At 38.6% G+C, this 16,698-nt stretch overlaps 2 protein-coding genes across 15 annotated transcripts in view; one reads left to right on the top strand and one right to left on the bottom strand.

Annotated features, from left to right (window-relative positions):
• Positions 1-3,417, top strand: part of CPPED1 (calcineurin like phosphoesterase domain containing 1) — a 42,399-nt gene extending 38,982 nt beyond the window's left edge. For 2 of the 4 annotated variants that reach the window (XM_054080318.1, XM_054080319.1), the window contains one exon: positions 2,156-3,404. In XM_054080318.1, coding sequence (XP_053936293.1) covers positions 2,156-2,391 — 236 coding nt within the window. In that variant the 3' untranslated portion in view covers positions 2,392-3,404. Of the gene's footprint in view, positions 1-2,155 lie in introns of all 4 variants that reach the window. The other 2 variants (XM_054080315.1, XM_054080316.1) reach the window with 2 other exon arrangements.
• The window catches only part of SNX29 (sorting nexin 29), a 180,823-nt gene that overhangs the window by 41,212 nt on the left and 122,913 nt on the right, over positions 1-16,698 (bottom strand). Inside the window, exons 21-22 of one of the 11 annotated variants that reach the window (XM_054080304.1) lie at positions 5,745-5,913; positions 3,440-3,524 (exon numbers count right to left, since the gene is read on the bottom strand). The exons of 8 other annotated variants lie outside the window; for them this stretch is intronic. In XM_054080304.1, coding sequence (XP_053936279.1) covers positions 5,862-5,913 — 52 coding nt within the window. In that variant the 3' untranslated portion in view covers positions 3,440-3,524; positions 5,745-5,861. Of the gene's footprint in view, positions 1-3,439; positions 3,525-5,744; positions 5,914-16,698 lie in introns of those variants that run through there. 2 more of the 11 variants (XM_054080305.1, XM_054080309.1) reach the window with 2 other exon arrangements.

Below are 16,698 nucleotides of genomic sequence, written 5' to 3'. Positions count from 1 at the left end.
ATAGAGTTAAAAAAACCCACCTAACTGTTCTGCTTAGTTCCCGCAGCTGAGGCAGAATAAGCTCTCGGAGTTGTTACTCTGACTTACAAGGGTAACTCGTACACCAGACAGATGAGCAAGTTACACCGATCAAAGAGAATTAGAACAGATAACAGACACGTCCGAGCTGGTAATGGCCATATGCCACTATTCAAGGTGAAGGTAACACCATTCTCTGTTGTCCACATTGACTCATTTGCTATTTGAGAATGGTTTAGATTTTGAAATATGAAAGCCCATCTAGTTTTTACAGGGCACATAGCAGAATAATTTATACTTTGCTTTCCAAGCTGCTTAATTTTTAACTATACTTTGAGCCTAGTTTATATATTTTATATCAGTGTTCAAATCACTCATTCCCACAAATGCAAAGAATTGATGTAGCCAACTGTCTTTAAGACAGTTTCACCCTTTCTATTTCATCACTGGGAAAGACTTTCCAAATCTACTGCAGGAGAATTGATGGAAGGTTTTTCTGGGTAGCAAAATAAATAAAGATTTTCTTGTGAAGTTACAGTGTTTTCGCAGCTCTCTGCCTTTTAAATGCTCCGACTCTCTTGCAGCATTTCTGCTGTCTGAAGGCAAAATCAGTTGTTCTTAGCTTTTTTGAAATATCAAATTTAAGGTTATAGTATCTCAGAAATTACTCAGCTTGAACAGTACCAAACATGCGTTCCCTTTTGCGTTACACAGAGGATGGCAGATTTCTGGAGTATACAAGACATAACGAAGTTTGGTGTTGTCATCACATCCCTGTGTATCTTTATAGGCTTGCTCATTTATTCTGTAATGAATAAAACAATGATCAGAAAGTAATTGACAGTGCTGCGTATTTAGGGATAGCTTTTAACCTGGGGTGGAGAGCGGGACTGGCTGTGTGCAGAGAGGAGAGCCATCAGGAAGCGCCTCCTGGAGCCCACACTAGCTTGCGTTTGGCTCCGTGCGAGCTAACTTTCCCTCTTCTCTGCTGTCCTCCTCAGGAACAGACACATGTTAGGACCCTTGCTTTTAATTTTATTTCATTTCTCAATATAAAGCCACAAATTATCAAAAGGTAGAACAGTGCCAGTGAAATATTTTTAGCTTCTATTCCTGAGCCAGCCTGGATGATACTTGCATGCGACCTACCCAGAAATTTCTGATATAGCATATTATTGTCTCCTGTGATAGATCAAATGTATTTCTTTCTTTTCAAGTTTATAATGGAGATATTTTTTTTACCCCAATACAGTCCAAAATATAAATAGTCTTAAGTCATTAAAAGTACAGAGGAAATCAGAATAAACCCGCCTTGTTTGTACCCCATACTAGGTAAAATGTTAATTCATGTCATTTCCAAGCCTGACTTCTCTTGCAGGTTGTCAACCTTTCCTTTTTTTTTTGGCTGCTCTCATCTTTCTTCCCCTCTTATTATAACTCACAACCTCTTCTGCTTATTAGGTTTCTTTCATGTACCTGGCTCTGTTCCATCTGTGATAACACCCTGATGTCTTTCAGAAAAGATTACAAATTATCTTCCCATTTATGTTTTTTATTTCTCTTGTCTCCTCTTCCCCTGTTTTTAAGATCATTGGTCTTGCATAAATATGGTTAAGCTCTCCGTAGTAAATTTTCTGCATGTTAATTGACAAGTAGAGCTCCACAATCCTTGGCTTTCAACTGGTTTCAGTAGGTTTCTTCAGGCAGTTACCTGATACTGAATTTTTTCTAACTGATCAACTTCCTCTCGAGTGTTCCCTCTTTCCAGTCAAAGGAGTAGAAGATGACAAACGCACCTTGCAGCGAGCATAAAGAGGTTGGGGTCCAGCAGCCCTAAGCAAAGCTAGTGGAGCAGAATAAAGCTTTTACTAATTCTTTATTACTATTAGAATTATTGATTGCTATTTACTAATTATTTGTTTAAAATGCAAGTTGAGGTAAATGCTTTTAGTTTTAACTCTGTGCTTTATGGATAATCAAAGAATGAAGGCAAGTGTGACAGCTGCAGTGGTACTTGCTGTGGAGCTTCCTCTCTGCCCCCAGTAGCTGTGTAAGCCTCAGCAGTAGCTTTTACTGTAAACACATTTCATATATAAACTGCAACTGGATACAAACGTTTCTCCTTTCTCTTTTTAAGCAGGTGTTAAAGCTGTATTTTCTGGACATTACCATAGGAATGCTGGAGGGTCCTACAAAGGGCTGGAAATGGTGGTTTCATCAGCAATAGGATGTCAGCTGGGAGAAGATACTCATGGGCTTCGAGTGGTTGTTGTCACAGATGAAAAGATTGTTCATAGATACTACAGCTTAAATGAACTGAGCAGCCACGGCCTAGAGAACGAGCTGCTAGATATGCTTGCTAAGCAAAATTAGGTTATGTCAAATGATGCGGATTCTCCATATTAAACAAATAGAAACAGTTACAGAAGGTTTCCCCAAGCTGAAGAGAGAGATTTCTGATTGTGCACCACCCCCAGAACAGCTCTCTGTGATCCAAAATAACAAGAAAGTTGATGACATGTTTCTCCTTTTGAAAAGGAGACCTGTGAGGAATATGGAATAATAGCAGAACTAACATGGCAGTGTGTCATTGAAAAGAACTGTTCCAAGAATTTTTACTTTGCTCCTAGATAAGATTTTCTTACTATAGAGAAATCGTATCCAACAATGAGAGTTGCAGCTTCTAGATAGCCTTTTAACTCAAGTCTATTTTACTTTTATATTCAAGAAGGTATTTTTAAATCAATAAATGTAGTAATTTCTGTTACACTCTGGACAATATAAGTGGGGCATTTCTTTTACTCTAAAAAAATATCTCCAAAACTCCAAAATCAACAGACTCCCAGTGACTTTTAGCAACCTTTGGATCAGATCTCGTCAAATAAAGTTTGCATTTTCTCCTATTTCCCATACTTTATTCCCTTAGCTCTTCAGAGCCAGGAGAAGCTCTGTTTTGCCATCACAGCTTGGGTTTCTGTTATATCTTAGCTGTATATAATGAAAAGTCTATAAATGAAGCTAATAGAAATACCACTAACAGAAATTAAACATGGAACAACTATTCTCCTTTTGAAATTTAGCTACTATTCAGTCAGCATATATTCTTGCTATAGCTTCAGAATTTAGAATGGGGAGAATATTCTTTACTGAATGCTGTTATCAGAAGTCACTGCATTGATTCCTAAGCAAGGGCAGAGGTCTGATTTCCAAATGCAATTTAAGAGTGCCTTACTGTAATGTTATACCATTCTGAATGCTGAAAAGCCTAGAAAGTGTATTTTCTTCACTGGAATAAGTCTTTACAATTAAATTACATAAAAAGAAGTTTATGTGCTGCAATGAACCTATTTTTTTTTTTTCAGCAAGGCTGTCTGATTTGTTTACAGTTAAATAAAAACATCTTCAAGTATTTAACACATACCTGGTTTTGTTTTTTAAGCATTTAGTTGAACTCATATTTGATGCCACAGGTTGTCTGGAAATAAGAGATAATGCAGCTTTAGCACCTGAAAAGGTAAGAACATAATAGTGGCTGAAAAAGTAATGTATTCTCTCTGGTTTTATGTACACTCACCTACAGCATCGTTCCCTAGAGGATAGTGCAGCTGTTTAAATATGGTGAGAAAGATGAAATGCTGTGCCGAGGAGTCGGTTTCATTACCTTTTAGTCACAGCAGTTTATCTAGAGGGCTCCTTCAAGCTTGATTTTTGGGATTCGTGAGGTTCTAAAATTACCTCTGTAGCATTTCCTTGCACCAGTGAAACGCCCGTACCTGCAGATGGACAGGATCGGGTGTGGAGTGCCGTCCCGTCCCATCCCCATAACCCGAGTAAGTACAGATAATGCTCGAGTCGTAAAGAAAATTACCCTGCTTTTATCCTCTGCCTGGTTTCACTTAGGTGAACATTTTCACTGTCTCATTTTCAAGGGAGCATCTGGGGAATGAGAACTACAGACTAAGGCCAGATCACTGAAATAGGTGGGTCCTCAAGTACCCAAACGGCAGTTGCGTTGGAAGTTAAGCACCCATCGGATCAGACACTGGTTTGAAAAAATCTCTGTACTTGGATATCTTTTAAGCCACTACTTTTAAAATTTGGTCTTACATAGCTGGGAGCTATTTAGTAATCAGAGCTAATTAACAATTTCAAGAATGAGATGATGCTAGTTTATGTTTTGCAGAGGGAAGAATAGTGTCTCTCCGACTTCAAGCTTTTAAGTAAGTTTACATTATAGGGCTGAAAAAGTTCAGTGGAGGGACCTGAGAGAATCCAAGCATGGAATAATCTCTCTGCTGCAGCACAATATTGTAAAGCTGAAGGGAGGAAAAGTTTAAGCACTTTTTAAATGAACCTGATTATTAAAGGATATAATTTTAACTAAATATATGAAGCTTGGGAGATCAAAGTATAACTTCGGGAGAAATATGAAAATCCTAATAGAAGTGGTATATAGTGTGCTAAAATTTTATTTTGAGTTACAGTGTGCTAATATACAAAAGAAATGTTTATATAAGCATCATTTAAAATTAAATTTTTTTACTTTTTTTCAAGTCTGATTTCACCATAGGAAGTTCTGTGCATTTTGTCATGAAAATATCCCTTAAGTACAAAGCTGAAGTTCAATTAAAATAAAAAAAGCTTTTAATAAAAAAAATAAAATCTCTTTCCCTTACAATGCACGTTGTTTCAAAGCATTTCTTACTTTGAATGACAACTCAGAACTTCCACCCTATTTCCCGTTCCTACAAAGTGGATGCAGTCTCGTGTAACTCGGATGAAAACACGTACTCATTCATATAATACAATCATGGGAAGGATTTTTAACCATATTGTGTGGCTGGAAATTACTGTATGAAGAAGAGTTAAAATTAAATGGGAATGTGCTTTTTTACCAGTATAAATGACAAATTTCTTTTGATCACTTTTCTTAGCATAATTAACTAATTTGGAATGAATACTGGTGCTTTAACTAATTTGAAATGGCACAAATCCTTGTGGTCAGAGAGTCTCATCTTGTTTATGTAAAGAAAAGTAATTCATATTATGTTAAATTATGAAACAATCCACCCATGGAGACACTAATTATCATCTAAGAAAGCATCTCTTGATGTCGAGGACATTATTTTTGTATCTCCAGCAGGGCTGATAATTGTAACTCTCTGCCAGCGTATGACTGGCTTTAGAGGAAGCTGTCACTAGGAGTTCAAACTTCTGATGAAACAGAGAACAACTGGGTCCTCTTTCATATCTGTGGACTCAGTGGGTTGGGCAGAGAGGAAAAAAAATAATCAAGTAACAACAACTCATTTTGGTTTCCTGCAGGCAGCTAAAAGGCTGAGATAACCCGATGACTCTTAGTAAATGTGGAAAATTCATATTAGAACACAAGAGCAACCTGTGAAAGTAAGCAAATACTACATAATTAAGTACCATCTGAGGTGGAGACCCAGGAACGGGAGGCAAATTACTAAAAAAAAAGGTCTTTTAAATCAATCTTGGTTTGCCACAAAGAACATGCTTCTTCTGAATCTTTCCAAAAGGTTCATTAGGTCTTACACACACCCTTTGTGTCCTGCTTGCCTTTAGTCTACGTGGTTCCAACATCTAAATTGCAGTCTTTAACAGAGGCAATATTTTGACAGGACTGCAGTATTCAGCTCCTGGAGATTACAAACAGAAAATAACTGCTTGTTGTCTTGTTTGAACTTAATCACATTTTGTACCTGGAATGTGCAGCGGCAGCAGTGAAGTCTCTTCCCCCATCCCTGTCCCACACCAAAGGCCCTGCGTTCACTCTGCTTCACCAACTGCTTTCTTCCCTCAGCGCAGCAACTCTTATTCTAGTGTCTGTTCTTCCCAGACATTATCCTCAAGTAGTTGCTTTTCATTCTGCTATGAGAACAAATAATTAGACACACAGCCAACAAACAAATATACAGAGCATTGGAAATGAAACATTTCACTGCTTAAAAATGCACAGTTGCTCTGTTTGTGTGTGTCGCACAAGCCACGGCTGGCTAACAAGTCATTGTTTCGGCTAACGTTAATGCTGTGAATAAGCTTTTTACTGCTCTCATTAAGCCTTCTTTGCAACTGCTATTTGAACACAGCGATATCCTTTAAAGCGAGGGAAACATTTACACATACAGTAGTTCTCAGAACTCTCGCCTGCCAAGCAAACCCTAACATTACCTATTGCTTCATGATAAACATTCACCATGTAGAAATATCAGTTTGCACTAGAAATTGCTAAAGGAATTTCCATCTCACCAATATTCTACAGTTCCAAGGAACTTCCTTCTCTTCCTACTCTTTGCTGACATACAAAAGGTCACATCACTGGCAGGTACTGACAATGCAAAGCCGGGTGGTCCGGGCTGCCAGCAGGCTGGGCTCAGTTTCCAAGGACCAAAACACCCAGCAGAGGGGCAAATATTTTAGGCAAATACGAGACATCTACTAAAAAGAGAAGAAATCTTTTCATGGCCGGGCACGAAAGGCCGAAGCTGTGAATCTGTTGCTACCGCTCCGTTCAGCCAGCAGGGAAGCAGCCACCCAGCACCTTCCACATCCCCCACGTTTCAGTTTATCCCAGCGCTGGCTGAAAGGACGGGAACTGCTGTCGGCTTCCCACCGCCGCCAGCAGACCCGCACCAAGAAAGAGTTAGAGGGGTTTTTTCTAAAAGTCTTTCAGGCTACCTGTGGGTTTCAGCCATCAAAATTATTTCCTCTTATTGGGGCTCAAGGACTCATGGAGAGTTTTCACCCATTCTAATCCCATTCTTCCCAACTAAAAGGGGTTTATTAATTGTTTGTTACTCAGTCATCTGAAGGTTAGGCAATTCAAAGCTGATACATGCAGCTGCTATGCTCTTGGATACATTTTCGTTGGAAGATGCTCAGTAAAAAATGGGAAAAATAAACCATAGAATAGATACAAAGCATTAGATATTAAGCAACCTCCAGTATAATAAATCCAACTCTGATGCAGTAGCTACAGAAGGGGGGAGTGGGAACAAGCGCCAAGAGAACCACTCCAAACCACAAAACTAAGGCAACAGACAAATCAAAAGCTTTTTAAGTGATACAAAAAACTTACCCAGCACTTCTCTTAAGAAGAAAACAAACAAAAACAAAACCCCACAACCAACCAACTCGTAGAGCCATTACTTTTTTTTAATTGACGTTTTCATTTGTTCCTCCAGAAGCAGTTTCCTCCATTAGCACTTTGTCAAATGCAGGTAGTTTAGTACATTTCTACTAATAAGCAGCTTTTTTTTTTCCTCTAGGAGACCCATTAAAGCCTCATCCTATTTAGAATTATAGTGTTATGTTACTTTTGGGTAGCCAGCAACTGGAACATCCATCTTCTAAATATATCCCTCTTTTTCTTGAACACTGTTTGGAAAGGTATAGTGGCGTTGAAAAATACAATGCAGCCTTTTAAGTGGACTGGTATTGTGAACGGGTAATGGTGTGACCTGAGATTACTGAAAACTTCCTTGCCCACTTCCAAATAAAGTAGGAGCTGAAATACAGGCAGGTATCTCACACGGCACTTGGGAACCGAGACCAGCAGCCGCGCACACGGCAACCTGCCCGTCCAGAAACTCCCTCAATAACGCGTCAGCAGCACAGCAGTAAGGAACCCAGGGACTTGTGTTGGGATACATGTGAGACAGTATTACCACAGAAGAACGTGCTGCTTCAGCACGCTGCAAGCACGGAAGCAAAGAGGGTGCTAACAGGACACAGACCACAAATAAACGAACCTTCTGTTTGTTTTTTTCTTACAAAGCCTGAGCTGAACTTAAGTCTTGCCTTTCTATTAATTACAAGTCTTGGGCTGTTATAAGCCATGAGGGGGAACAGAGCCCAATGGACCATGGAGTCACCTCGGTTCAGCTGTGTAAAAGCTGAGGTTCCAGTCTGGTCAGCTAGATTCCTTTCTATGTAACTCCAGCAGGTTACCAGCATCCTACCCCGAAATCGATGTTTAAGCTAGAGGGACTGCCCCTGAAGACGCTCCTATTCTACTACTGCAATAATCTAGGTGACTCACTTAAGATTCCTACAGGTCGGGTCCCCAACTGCCCCGATGTCCACTGTGTCACACCAGGGCAGAATATCTCCTTACAGCTCCATGGACCCCATCGGACCATTTCAGCTGTGCACATACTTCAGTAAAAAAGCAGGCTGGTCCAAAGCATTTCTGCTTTGACTGACGAGGTAACAGCTATGACCTTCTACAAAACCCCACCCAACCTATTTATCTGTCAGAGCAATTTGAGGTATAACTGGAGAGAAGTAATGTAGAACATGAGCTTTGTGGATCAGTATCACCATCTCCCCCCCAGCCCCAGTCCTTCATCTTTCACTAAAAATCATGTTTAGGAATATGACTGTAAAATAGTTGAGATTAATCATTCTAATTTTTTTCCTTTTACCACATTCCCATATGAAAGGTGACGTGTTCATTACCAAAAATAAACTCCAGCAATGACTGGGGCTGCCGGACTCATCTGGTGCACTTCAGGATTTTTAATTCAGACTACAGATTGCAACATTCTTCTTCAAGGTGTTTTACAGTACACCACCATCAAAAACAGGGAAGGAAGAGCATCTGTCCTTCATGAAAAATAATATTATTTTTATAAGTCCACTGCCTCAACACAGCAATAATTAGAGCTTCAATCACTTCTGCAAGAAAGCGAGGGAGAAGAGAGGGAGAAAGAGCGGAGAACACTCTCTGTTACTGTGACCCAATTTGAGAGCTGAAATAGACCAATTATTGTTTAGAGAACAGCATTCCTTTTCTCTGTGTAGCAATTGAACCCAGGCAATAAATGCATATTTAAAATTCAGTCGATTCGAAACCATAAACACTGCCTGCCAGTCTTTCCAATCAAAGCACTTTTCTCATTCCTTTCACTTCATACACTGCCACAATAGGAAAACTGAGAAGAAACATTTTATAAAGTGTATTTCTGAGAGCTAGTTTTTATATAATTTTGTAGTATTTTGTATGTGGGTCAGTCAAAATTAATTCTAAATTTTACAGCCTGCACTTTTTATATAAATTATTTTGCATTAAAAACAGACTTCAAGACAAACTAATGATTTAACAAAAATAGAGAAATATGGATATATATCAAAGGAATTAGTCTAAACAGATCAAAAGACTGACGGAACTATGTTAACATTCACCTCGCAATAAGCTTTTTAGTGAAAGAACTTGCACAAATTTATTTGTTTCACTGCTTTTCTTATCTGTGCATTAGGCCACATAGAAGTTTCCTATTTTTCTCTAGAAAAGCAGCTCACAGTCTTAGATTATTTCTAAGCCCTCCATTATCAATGCAGATATCTAATGCCTCTCCTTATCCTCCTAAGAAATAATGCAATCCTAATTTATTTCTCATTAAAGTTGCATTGAACCACTAATCAGCTAAAGGTATTTTACTTGAAGCTTCTGAAGTTTATTTTTAAGTCTTCAACATTTTAATTGCTTTGCTTTGCCCTTGGGTTCCAAGAAATGAAATATAAACACAAAACTTCCTGTGGAAGTAAAATACAATCCATGAAATTTCTTTACTCTCAGACAACATTACAGCGATGCAAATTTAAGCATTTACATTTACTGCTTACTGTTTCCGCTTTGCTTCCCTCTTCCTCACTCCTTTCTTTAAAACAGCAAATTAAATAATTCTTCTCCTTGTTGACTTCAACTACAACTTGCAGCTGTGAGGCTTCAGGACATTTACCTCCTTCCTAGCTTTTGAGCGTGCTTCTGCTTGCCCCCATCCTCCTATAAAGCACTCTGGAAGAAAATCCAGTTGCACAGGCCCTAAGGACAGCAGAGATGTCCCGCTTGGGGGAATCTGTCTAGCCAAGGTCTCAGCCCCTTGGAACAGGAATCTGCTACAACGCTTAGATGAGATCTAATCCATTGCAAAGAAGGGCATTCAATTATTCAAGGTCCTTTTTATCTTTCTTACACACATTCACCAGTAAAAAGTCCTGCTGCTACTTTATGCTTTGCAGATGTAGGAAAGGTATTTGTTATGGAATTCAATTATACAACCCTCATTCTGAGGTATTCAAAGACACTCTCCCCCAAATTCAGAAGTTTCAGGTGTGGCGTTGTGGACTCTGGGAGCTGGGACCCATGGTCACTAATTCAATGTTTCCCACGACATTAGAAGGCAAAAGCCACATAACTTTGGGACAGCAACTGCAGTCGAGGTCTTAGAAATCTCACAGTAACAGGAAGACCTGCTGATTAGCATTCCCAGTTTTAATTAAATCTGGTGTAGATATTGCCCTTAGGGACTGAAACATAGTGAAGATATTGTTCTGAAACTAGGACACGGCCTGACAGAGCCTTAGCAGAAAAACTGTCGTTGGCAGTAAACCAGACAACGTAGTCAAGACAGACTTGGAGATGTCACAGAGGTTCAGACTCCAGCTCTACAGCCAAATCTCAGTTAACCATGGCTGCAGTGAGGAGAAGAGAGGTTGACCTCATTTTTTAAGCAGTTACTAGTCGATATTTCAATTAGTTGTCGCCACTAATTGTTCAAGTTAAGTATTTATTTGCAGTAAAATCGGTCTATTTACAGTGGAAAGATCCCCCTTTCTCCTGGGAAGATAACCCTTTGCGTTACTACTAATGACTTGTCTCATTCTCTGCTTTCTGCCTCAAAGATCAGCAAAAAAACAGCTTCAAGTACACATTCAGTGCAAGTCTTCATCTATGAAGTACAGTGTAAATTCTAACTGATCTTCCCACACAGCTCACTGGTGGCTTCTTACCATTTCAACTATCATAGAATCATAGAATCACCAGGATGGAAAAGACCTCTTGGATCATTTAGTCCAACCACATCTTAATCTTTGTGTATCGCAACATAAAAGATATTTAATTATTCCTCCCATTAACCCTGAATGAATGACATCGATCGAACTGATGCTTGATGGCAGCACTCAAAATTTTGCAGCATAATATTTAAAACGACATGTCATAGTTTACTCACACCAGTAACGTTAGTACACATTCATGACGTACTTCGAATACGACAGATTAACTGGTTAGTAGTACTACTTATTACAAAATAATAAACATCTTTAAAGGGAATGATTTGTCAAATATGATCAATTTTTAATTTTAATTAATCTTTAATTAATGTCTCTTAAGAGAAATAAATCTCTTCCTACCCTGAACCCTTCAGAAGATATCTAGGACTGTATCATGGTGAGGAAAAGTACAGTTCTGGAAGGGTCACTGAGTATACAAATCCTTAATGTAATAATTAATGGTAAGGTTTATTTCTTACCTTCTGAACTGACAGGCTTATGGGCTGAGAGAAAAGTTGCAATTTCCTTTTAAATTCTTTACATACATTTAAGACATGGAAGATGAATTACTGCAGCTTACTTTGATCTCACGTATCTGTTCCTGGGGTGTCTCAAGACACTGTTACAGCTTTCTCCATAGAAAGCCTTTTTTCTTTTTCTGTTAAAGTGTTTATCTCTTTCCTCTTTATATCGATGCTAATGGCAAGCTGTAGAAATATTCCATTGCAACAAGTTTCATATATTCATACAGTGAGGAATTTGTAGAAATTACTCTAAACATTTAAACAAAATATTTGTAGATGCTATTAGTAAAAAAAATACATCCCAAACTTGTGACCTTTTTAAATTATTTTAACTGCATGGATGAACGCCAATTACATCTTTGTTATTCTGCACTGAGCAGTCAGCCCATCTGCGGCTTCAAACATGAGCTGGCTTCTCTGCAGAAAATTACCGGAGCAGCCCGATACCTTCCAAGGCCACGGGAAAGACTGCGCCTCAACAAAATACCAACACTTTTTTTTTTTTTAAAACGCGCATCGGTGTTTGTCAGATGAGGGGAATAAAAGGCTTCTTTGTGAAGCCTCTCAGTTATCAAGAGCAGTCAAGGTAAAAGGAAAAAGAAAGAAAAAAACCACCTTTGAAATCTGCATTCTTTACCACAATAAAAATACGGAGTGCATTCATCCGTACCAGTTATCTCTCAGCTGGGGAACTAAGACAAACTTGTCTTCAGCATTTATGCTCATCTTTGACTCATTACTTTAATATTACCAGAAAACTAAATTACGTCCACTGTTTTTGCTGCAGAAACTCAGCAGGGCCTCCAGCGGTGCCCAGCGCTTCTTCCAGCACGAGCACTGCAGCGTTACAGAGGGCACGGGACAAGCTGAGTTTCAGGAGGCTGTTGAGAACTCAGACACTGATGGTGTCAATCTAGATTCACTAAAACTGTTTTAGATTACACCTCTGCCCAGAACTAGCCAGGGAAATTGTCCAGCCAGCTCTCCACATTCAGAAAGAAGAAAGAAGAAAGGATAGACTGATAGGTTTTTTTTTCACAGACTGAACTTTCCTTGGCTGAACTCTCCCTGAAAAGTGGTACCATGACAGCAAGTAACAAACTACTGAGCATTCAAGTGCATTGCACCTTTTTAATCACCTCAGCCCCGAGTAGCTAATATTTCAGTGATGAGTACAGAGCAAGACATGTGACTAATGCATTTTAATGCACTCAGAAGTCTTGATAAAAATAACCGTTTATCAAAGACAGCTTTTTAGTAAAAAAGCCTTATGAGTTTGAGTAGTCTTACAGTCTCTGCAAAGTAGAACCAAGTTTCACTCAAACTGAGGCTCTAAAAGCCTTCAGAAACATTATTCAAAAACATTTTGATGTGCTGGAATTGTTAGCCACTTTCTAAGTGACATCAAAGGAGGTGGAAATTAAAATCTTCATAATCCTCCAAAATATCCCATTTTTTATTACTTGACCTGGCATCAAACTGCTTGGAAGGGCCATGTTCAGAAACCTCAGGCTGTCATCATCTCTGCTCCCAGACATTAAATTTCACTAAGCACAGTTTAAAAGCAGCAAAGATATCGGAAAACATAACACCTAATACTTATAACATAACACTTAATACTTAGCATCAACCAAAACACGTCAAAGTAATTTTATTTCCTTACCCTACTTGTAAATCAGAACCTTACTACTCTGAACTAAGGCCAATCAAATGCTACACAAATATTTTATTGAACACAGTTCATAATACACTTTAGACAAATTGCTGAATCAGTTACTTGCAGTGTCTTCGTTCAGAGTAACAAAGTGTCACTTCAGAATGAGGGTAATACATTCTTCAAATAGGCATCTTGTGAATTTTGCATTCAAGCATTTTCACCTAGAACAGGTCAAAACCCGTGGCTGCTTCCTTTACCCTATAGTTATGTCACCAGGTACCTCCATGAGCTTATAAAATCTTACAAGATAATTTGTCTGGATGACAAGCAGCTGAGGTGCTCGCTCTTTTAAACAGCAGGAGCCATTCAAGCAGCAAAAATGTTCTAGTTCTAAGCCAACAGTAGTGTATCCAGGGATGAGGAACTGGTTCCTCAGTCTCTGTATAATTCTTCTGAACTTTTCACCTACAGTACTGCACACTGACAGTTGGGAAAATAAGAAACAGCCACTGCAAAACCAAGAACTAGAGGAAGACAGCAAGGCTATCTTATGGGACCTACAGAGCAGTGATAAAAGGGTAATAACTTTATCCTTTATAAAGGAGATGACAGATATGGTTTTATTTCCTTTCCTGTACATCCTTTCTAACCTTCTTACATATCTTTCACAAAGCATCTCAATATCTATTTTATATATTTATGTATATATGGCTGGTTAGTGAATTAAACTGTTGAACAACTCCTAAAACCTCTTGTGCTTACTCTAAAGGAGTAAACTAGTCAACATTTTGAATCCTCTAAATTTATAGTGTGTTTTTTATTAAAGGTTACTGAAGATAGAATCTACAAAAGGTCAGATACAAAGGCGTATATTTGAAATTTATATTTGATTACAAAAGGTCTTTGAATACTCAACAAGTTTGGAAGTTTCTAATTAGCTGTCAATGATTTTATAACATGTCATATTCAGTAAATGCATAATTAGAACTCCCCCTCATCCTTACACATAAATTACACTGTGTGTTAACAAAGAGAGACACTCAGTGCAGTATGCTTCAGACTGTAGAGCTGCACTCATCATACGCTTTTGACTTCACTCTCAACAGCGTGTTTTCTACTTTTTGCTGGATGATACGGTTAAAGAGAGATTGAGAGCAAGAAGGCAAAATACTGCTTTGAGATACTGAGCATTCTACAGTTCATCATATCACCTTCTGCTTAAGCTGGAGCAGATGATCAGGTTGGTTCAAAGACTCTTCTGAAAGACTGAGTCCCTGCCCTGGCAGAGTGCTCCCCAGCTGAGGGCAGCTGACAGAGCACATCAATTACCTGGCCGGGCTGTTGAGTGTAAGACTGATCACCGTTCCTCTCTCTTACTGCCACACAACACAGCACTCTCTGTCCTAAGAGCAACAGAGAGTTCTTTTGAAAATACATGCGCATGGAGGAAGAAAGCATGAAAGAAAAAAAAAGGCCTTTCCTCACTTATATTCCACACACTTTTTTTTTAACCATACCAGTGTGTGCTTTAAGACACAGAGAGCCTCTTCGGTATTGTCATCTGCAACGTACACCAGAGACAACTCTGGCGGCTATCACACTTCGAACGATCTGTGCAGGAAGGCCTCGCTGAAAGCCCCCACGCTAGTATCGATTAAATCTGTCAATGAGCTACAAATTGTAAAAATCTTTATGAAGCTCTTTTCAATACTTGTCTCATGGAAAGTAGATCTGGCAATTCACCTCCAGCAGATAGCAATTTGCAATAAATATTGCCTTTTCTTTCCATTGCAGGTGGTATAATACAACTAAAGAAATCTGGATGACTGAGTGAGTTCTGGAACAAAAGCATTTGTTCAAAAGACTGAAACCCACAGTCAAAACAAGGCGCAGATTTTAAAAGCAACAGGAAGCATTAACAGTTCTCAGTTGCAGAGTACACCCCAATCATACAAGCGAGTTGTGCAAGCTTTGTTCCTACTTAAGAGAACCTATTCTTGACCACAGTTGTGGATGTAAGAATTTGTAGACTGACATTTTTGTGCCAGTAGCCAATGTACTCTGTCTCTCTGTAATTCCATCCAGCTGAAGGCTGACAAGAGAAAGTAAAGCAGCAGTTCCAGAGGACAGTGTGAATATATATGGTTTCAGAAAGGACAGCAGAAAAATTTGGGTGGTCTAGAATGTTTGCACAGATTTTTTTCAAATTCTGTGTCTGTTGGAGTATTTAATCAAACACACAAACATACCACCCTCACTTCTAGTCCACTACTTCAGTTACCTAGTGGAAGATTTTGGGAGGACCAATGGAAGAAGATATTTCCTTAGGAAAAATGAGATTTTCCAAATATTTTTACCACAATTTTTTAAATTCCCAAGCAAGCACATGGTTTTTTTTCATTCTGTTCTAGTAAATAACTGACCAGGTTCTCAAAGTCAGTTGAGCACCAGTTATCCCTAGTAGTTTCTGCTATTCCATCACATTTAAGTGCTTAAGTCGAAGCAGGACAGTTTGGGAAAAAGTCTCAGCAAACAATGATGATGTGATGCAACAAGAAAACCTGCACTAATGAACAACACATCCTAACACAGCTGCCAGCCTCAGCCACACTTCAAAAGCTACTGCAGGCTAAATGTCCCTATTGCAAATACCAGGAATGCTGCGGTGTGAGAATAATGCCTTTTAAGATGGTCAATAACTACAACAACCATGTTGTGCTACAGAGCAAAGGTGTAGGAACAAAAGTGATTAACTGCAGGTTATTTTGTCTGCTGATTACAGCTTACTTAAGTCCTACAAGATAATATATACAATTCTTTAAGGATTGTTATTTTCACATTGCAAGGAGAGGGAAGAAAATGGATTTGTGTATGAAAGGTGGCACTTCCGAAAGCAAATGCCGGCCCAGAGACTTAAATACTTCAAAAATACTTATACATTTCTGCTTTCAAATGTCTATCTTCAGACATTGTGGTTTTCATTTAAACAGAGACTGACTTGCAGTATCAACAAGTTCACTGAGAATTACAGGGCAAGAACTCATGGAAAAGTAATTTTGGCAACCATCCATTAGGCTGAACCTAATCACTGACCTCCAAATAGCTTTCTCCTTTGTACATCCAAGAACTATCACTATAGAGTGCTATCAGAACTGAACATGGAAAGAAGAAGAAACCTAAGGGATGCAATAGGACACATTAACCTGGAGCTTCACTCCTAATCCAATTCAAAAACTTCTTATGATCACAACTAAATTAGAAAATTCCTGGGCATTTGTACTACTTTGGATTCCAGGAAAATGAGGCTAGAATGATATTGCAAGGCCTTGTTTTGATATTACCTCATTGCTTTGAACCATTTTTAATTTTAAATAACGACAATTTCTCTTGGCTTCTTGGACACTAAGATCAAACTGGGTTACTTTCTTTGTCATAACAATTGCATGAAACAGATTAAGGTGGCCAAATTATCTTGCTTCAGACACATTAATAAATTTGTTATATTCTACCTGCATAAGCTAGATCATCATCCAACTAACTACGCTTCTAAAATGTTCCTCATTAACTGTGAGATCTCTTTCATGACAATCAATGAATACTTCATTTTGTAAACTACAAATAAATGTATGTTATACTTAG

This window comes from Cuculus canorus, chromosome 15 (genome assembly GCF_017976375.1).
Source record: "Cuculus canorus isolate bCucCan1 chromosome 15, bCucCan1.pri, whole genome shotgun sequence".
NCBI lineage: Eukaryota > Metazoa > Chordata > Aves > Cuculiformes > Cuculidae > Cuculus > Cuculus canorus.
Note: the sequence above shows the minus strand (reverse complement) of the source record. Positions and strands in the feature narration are given on the sequence as shown.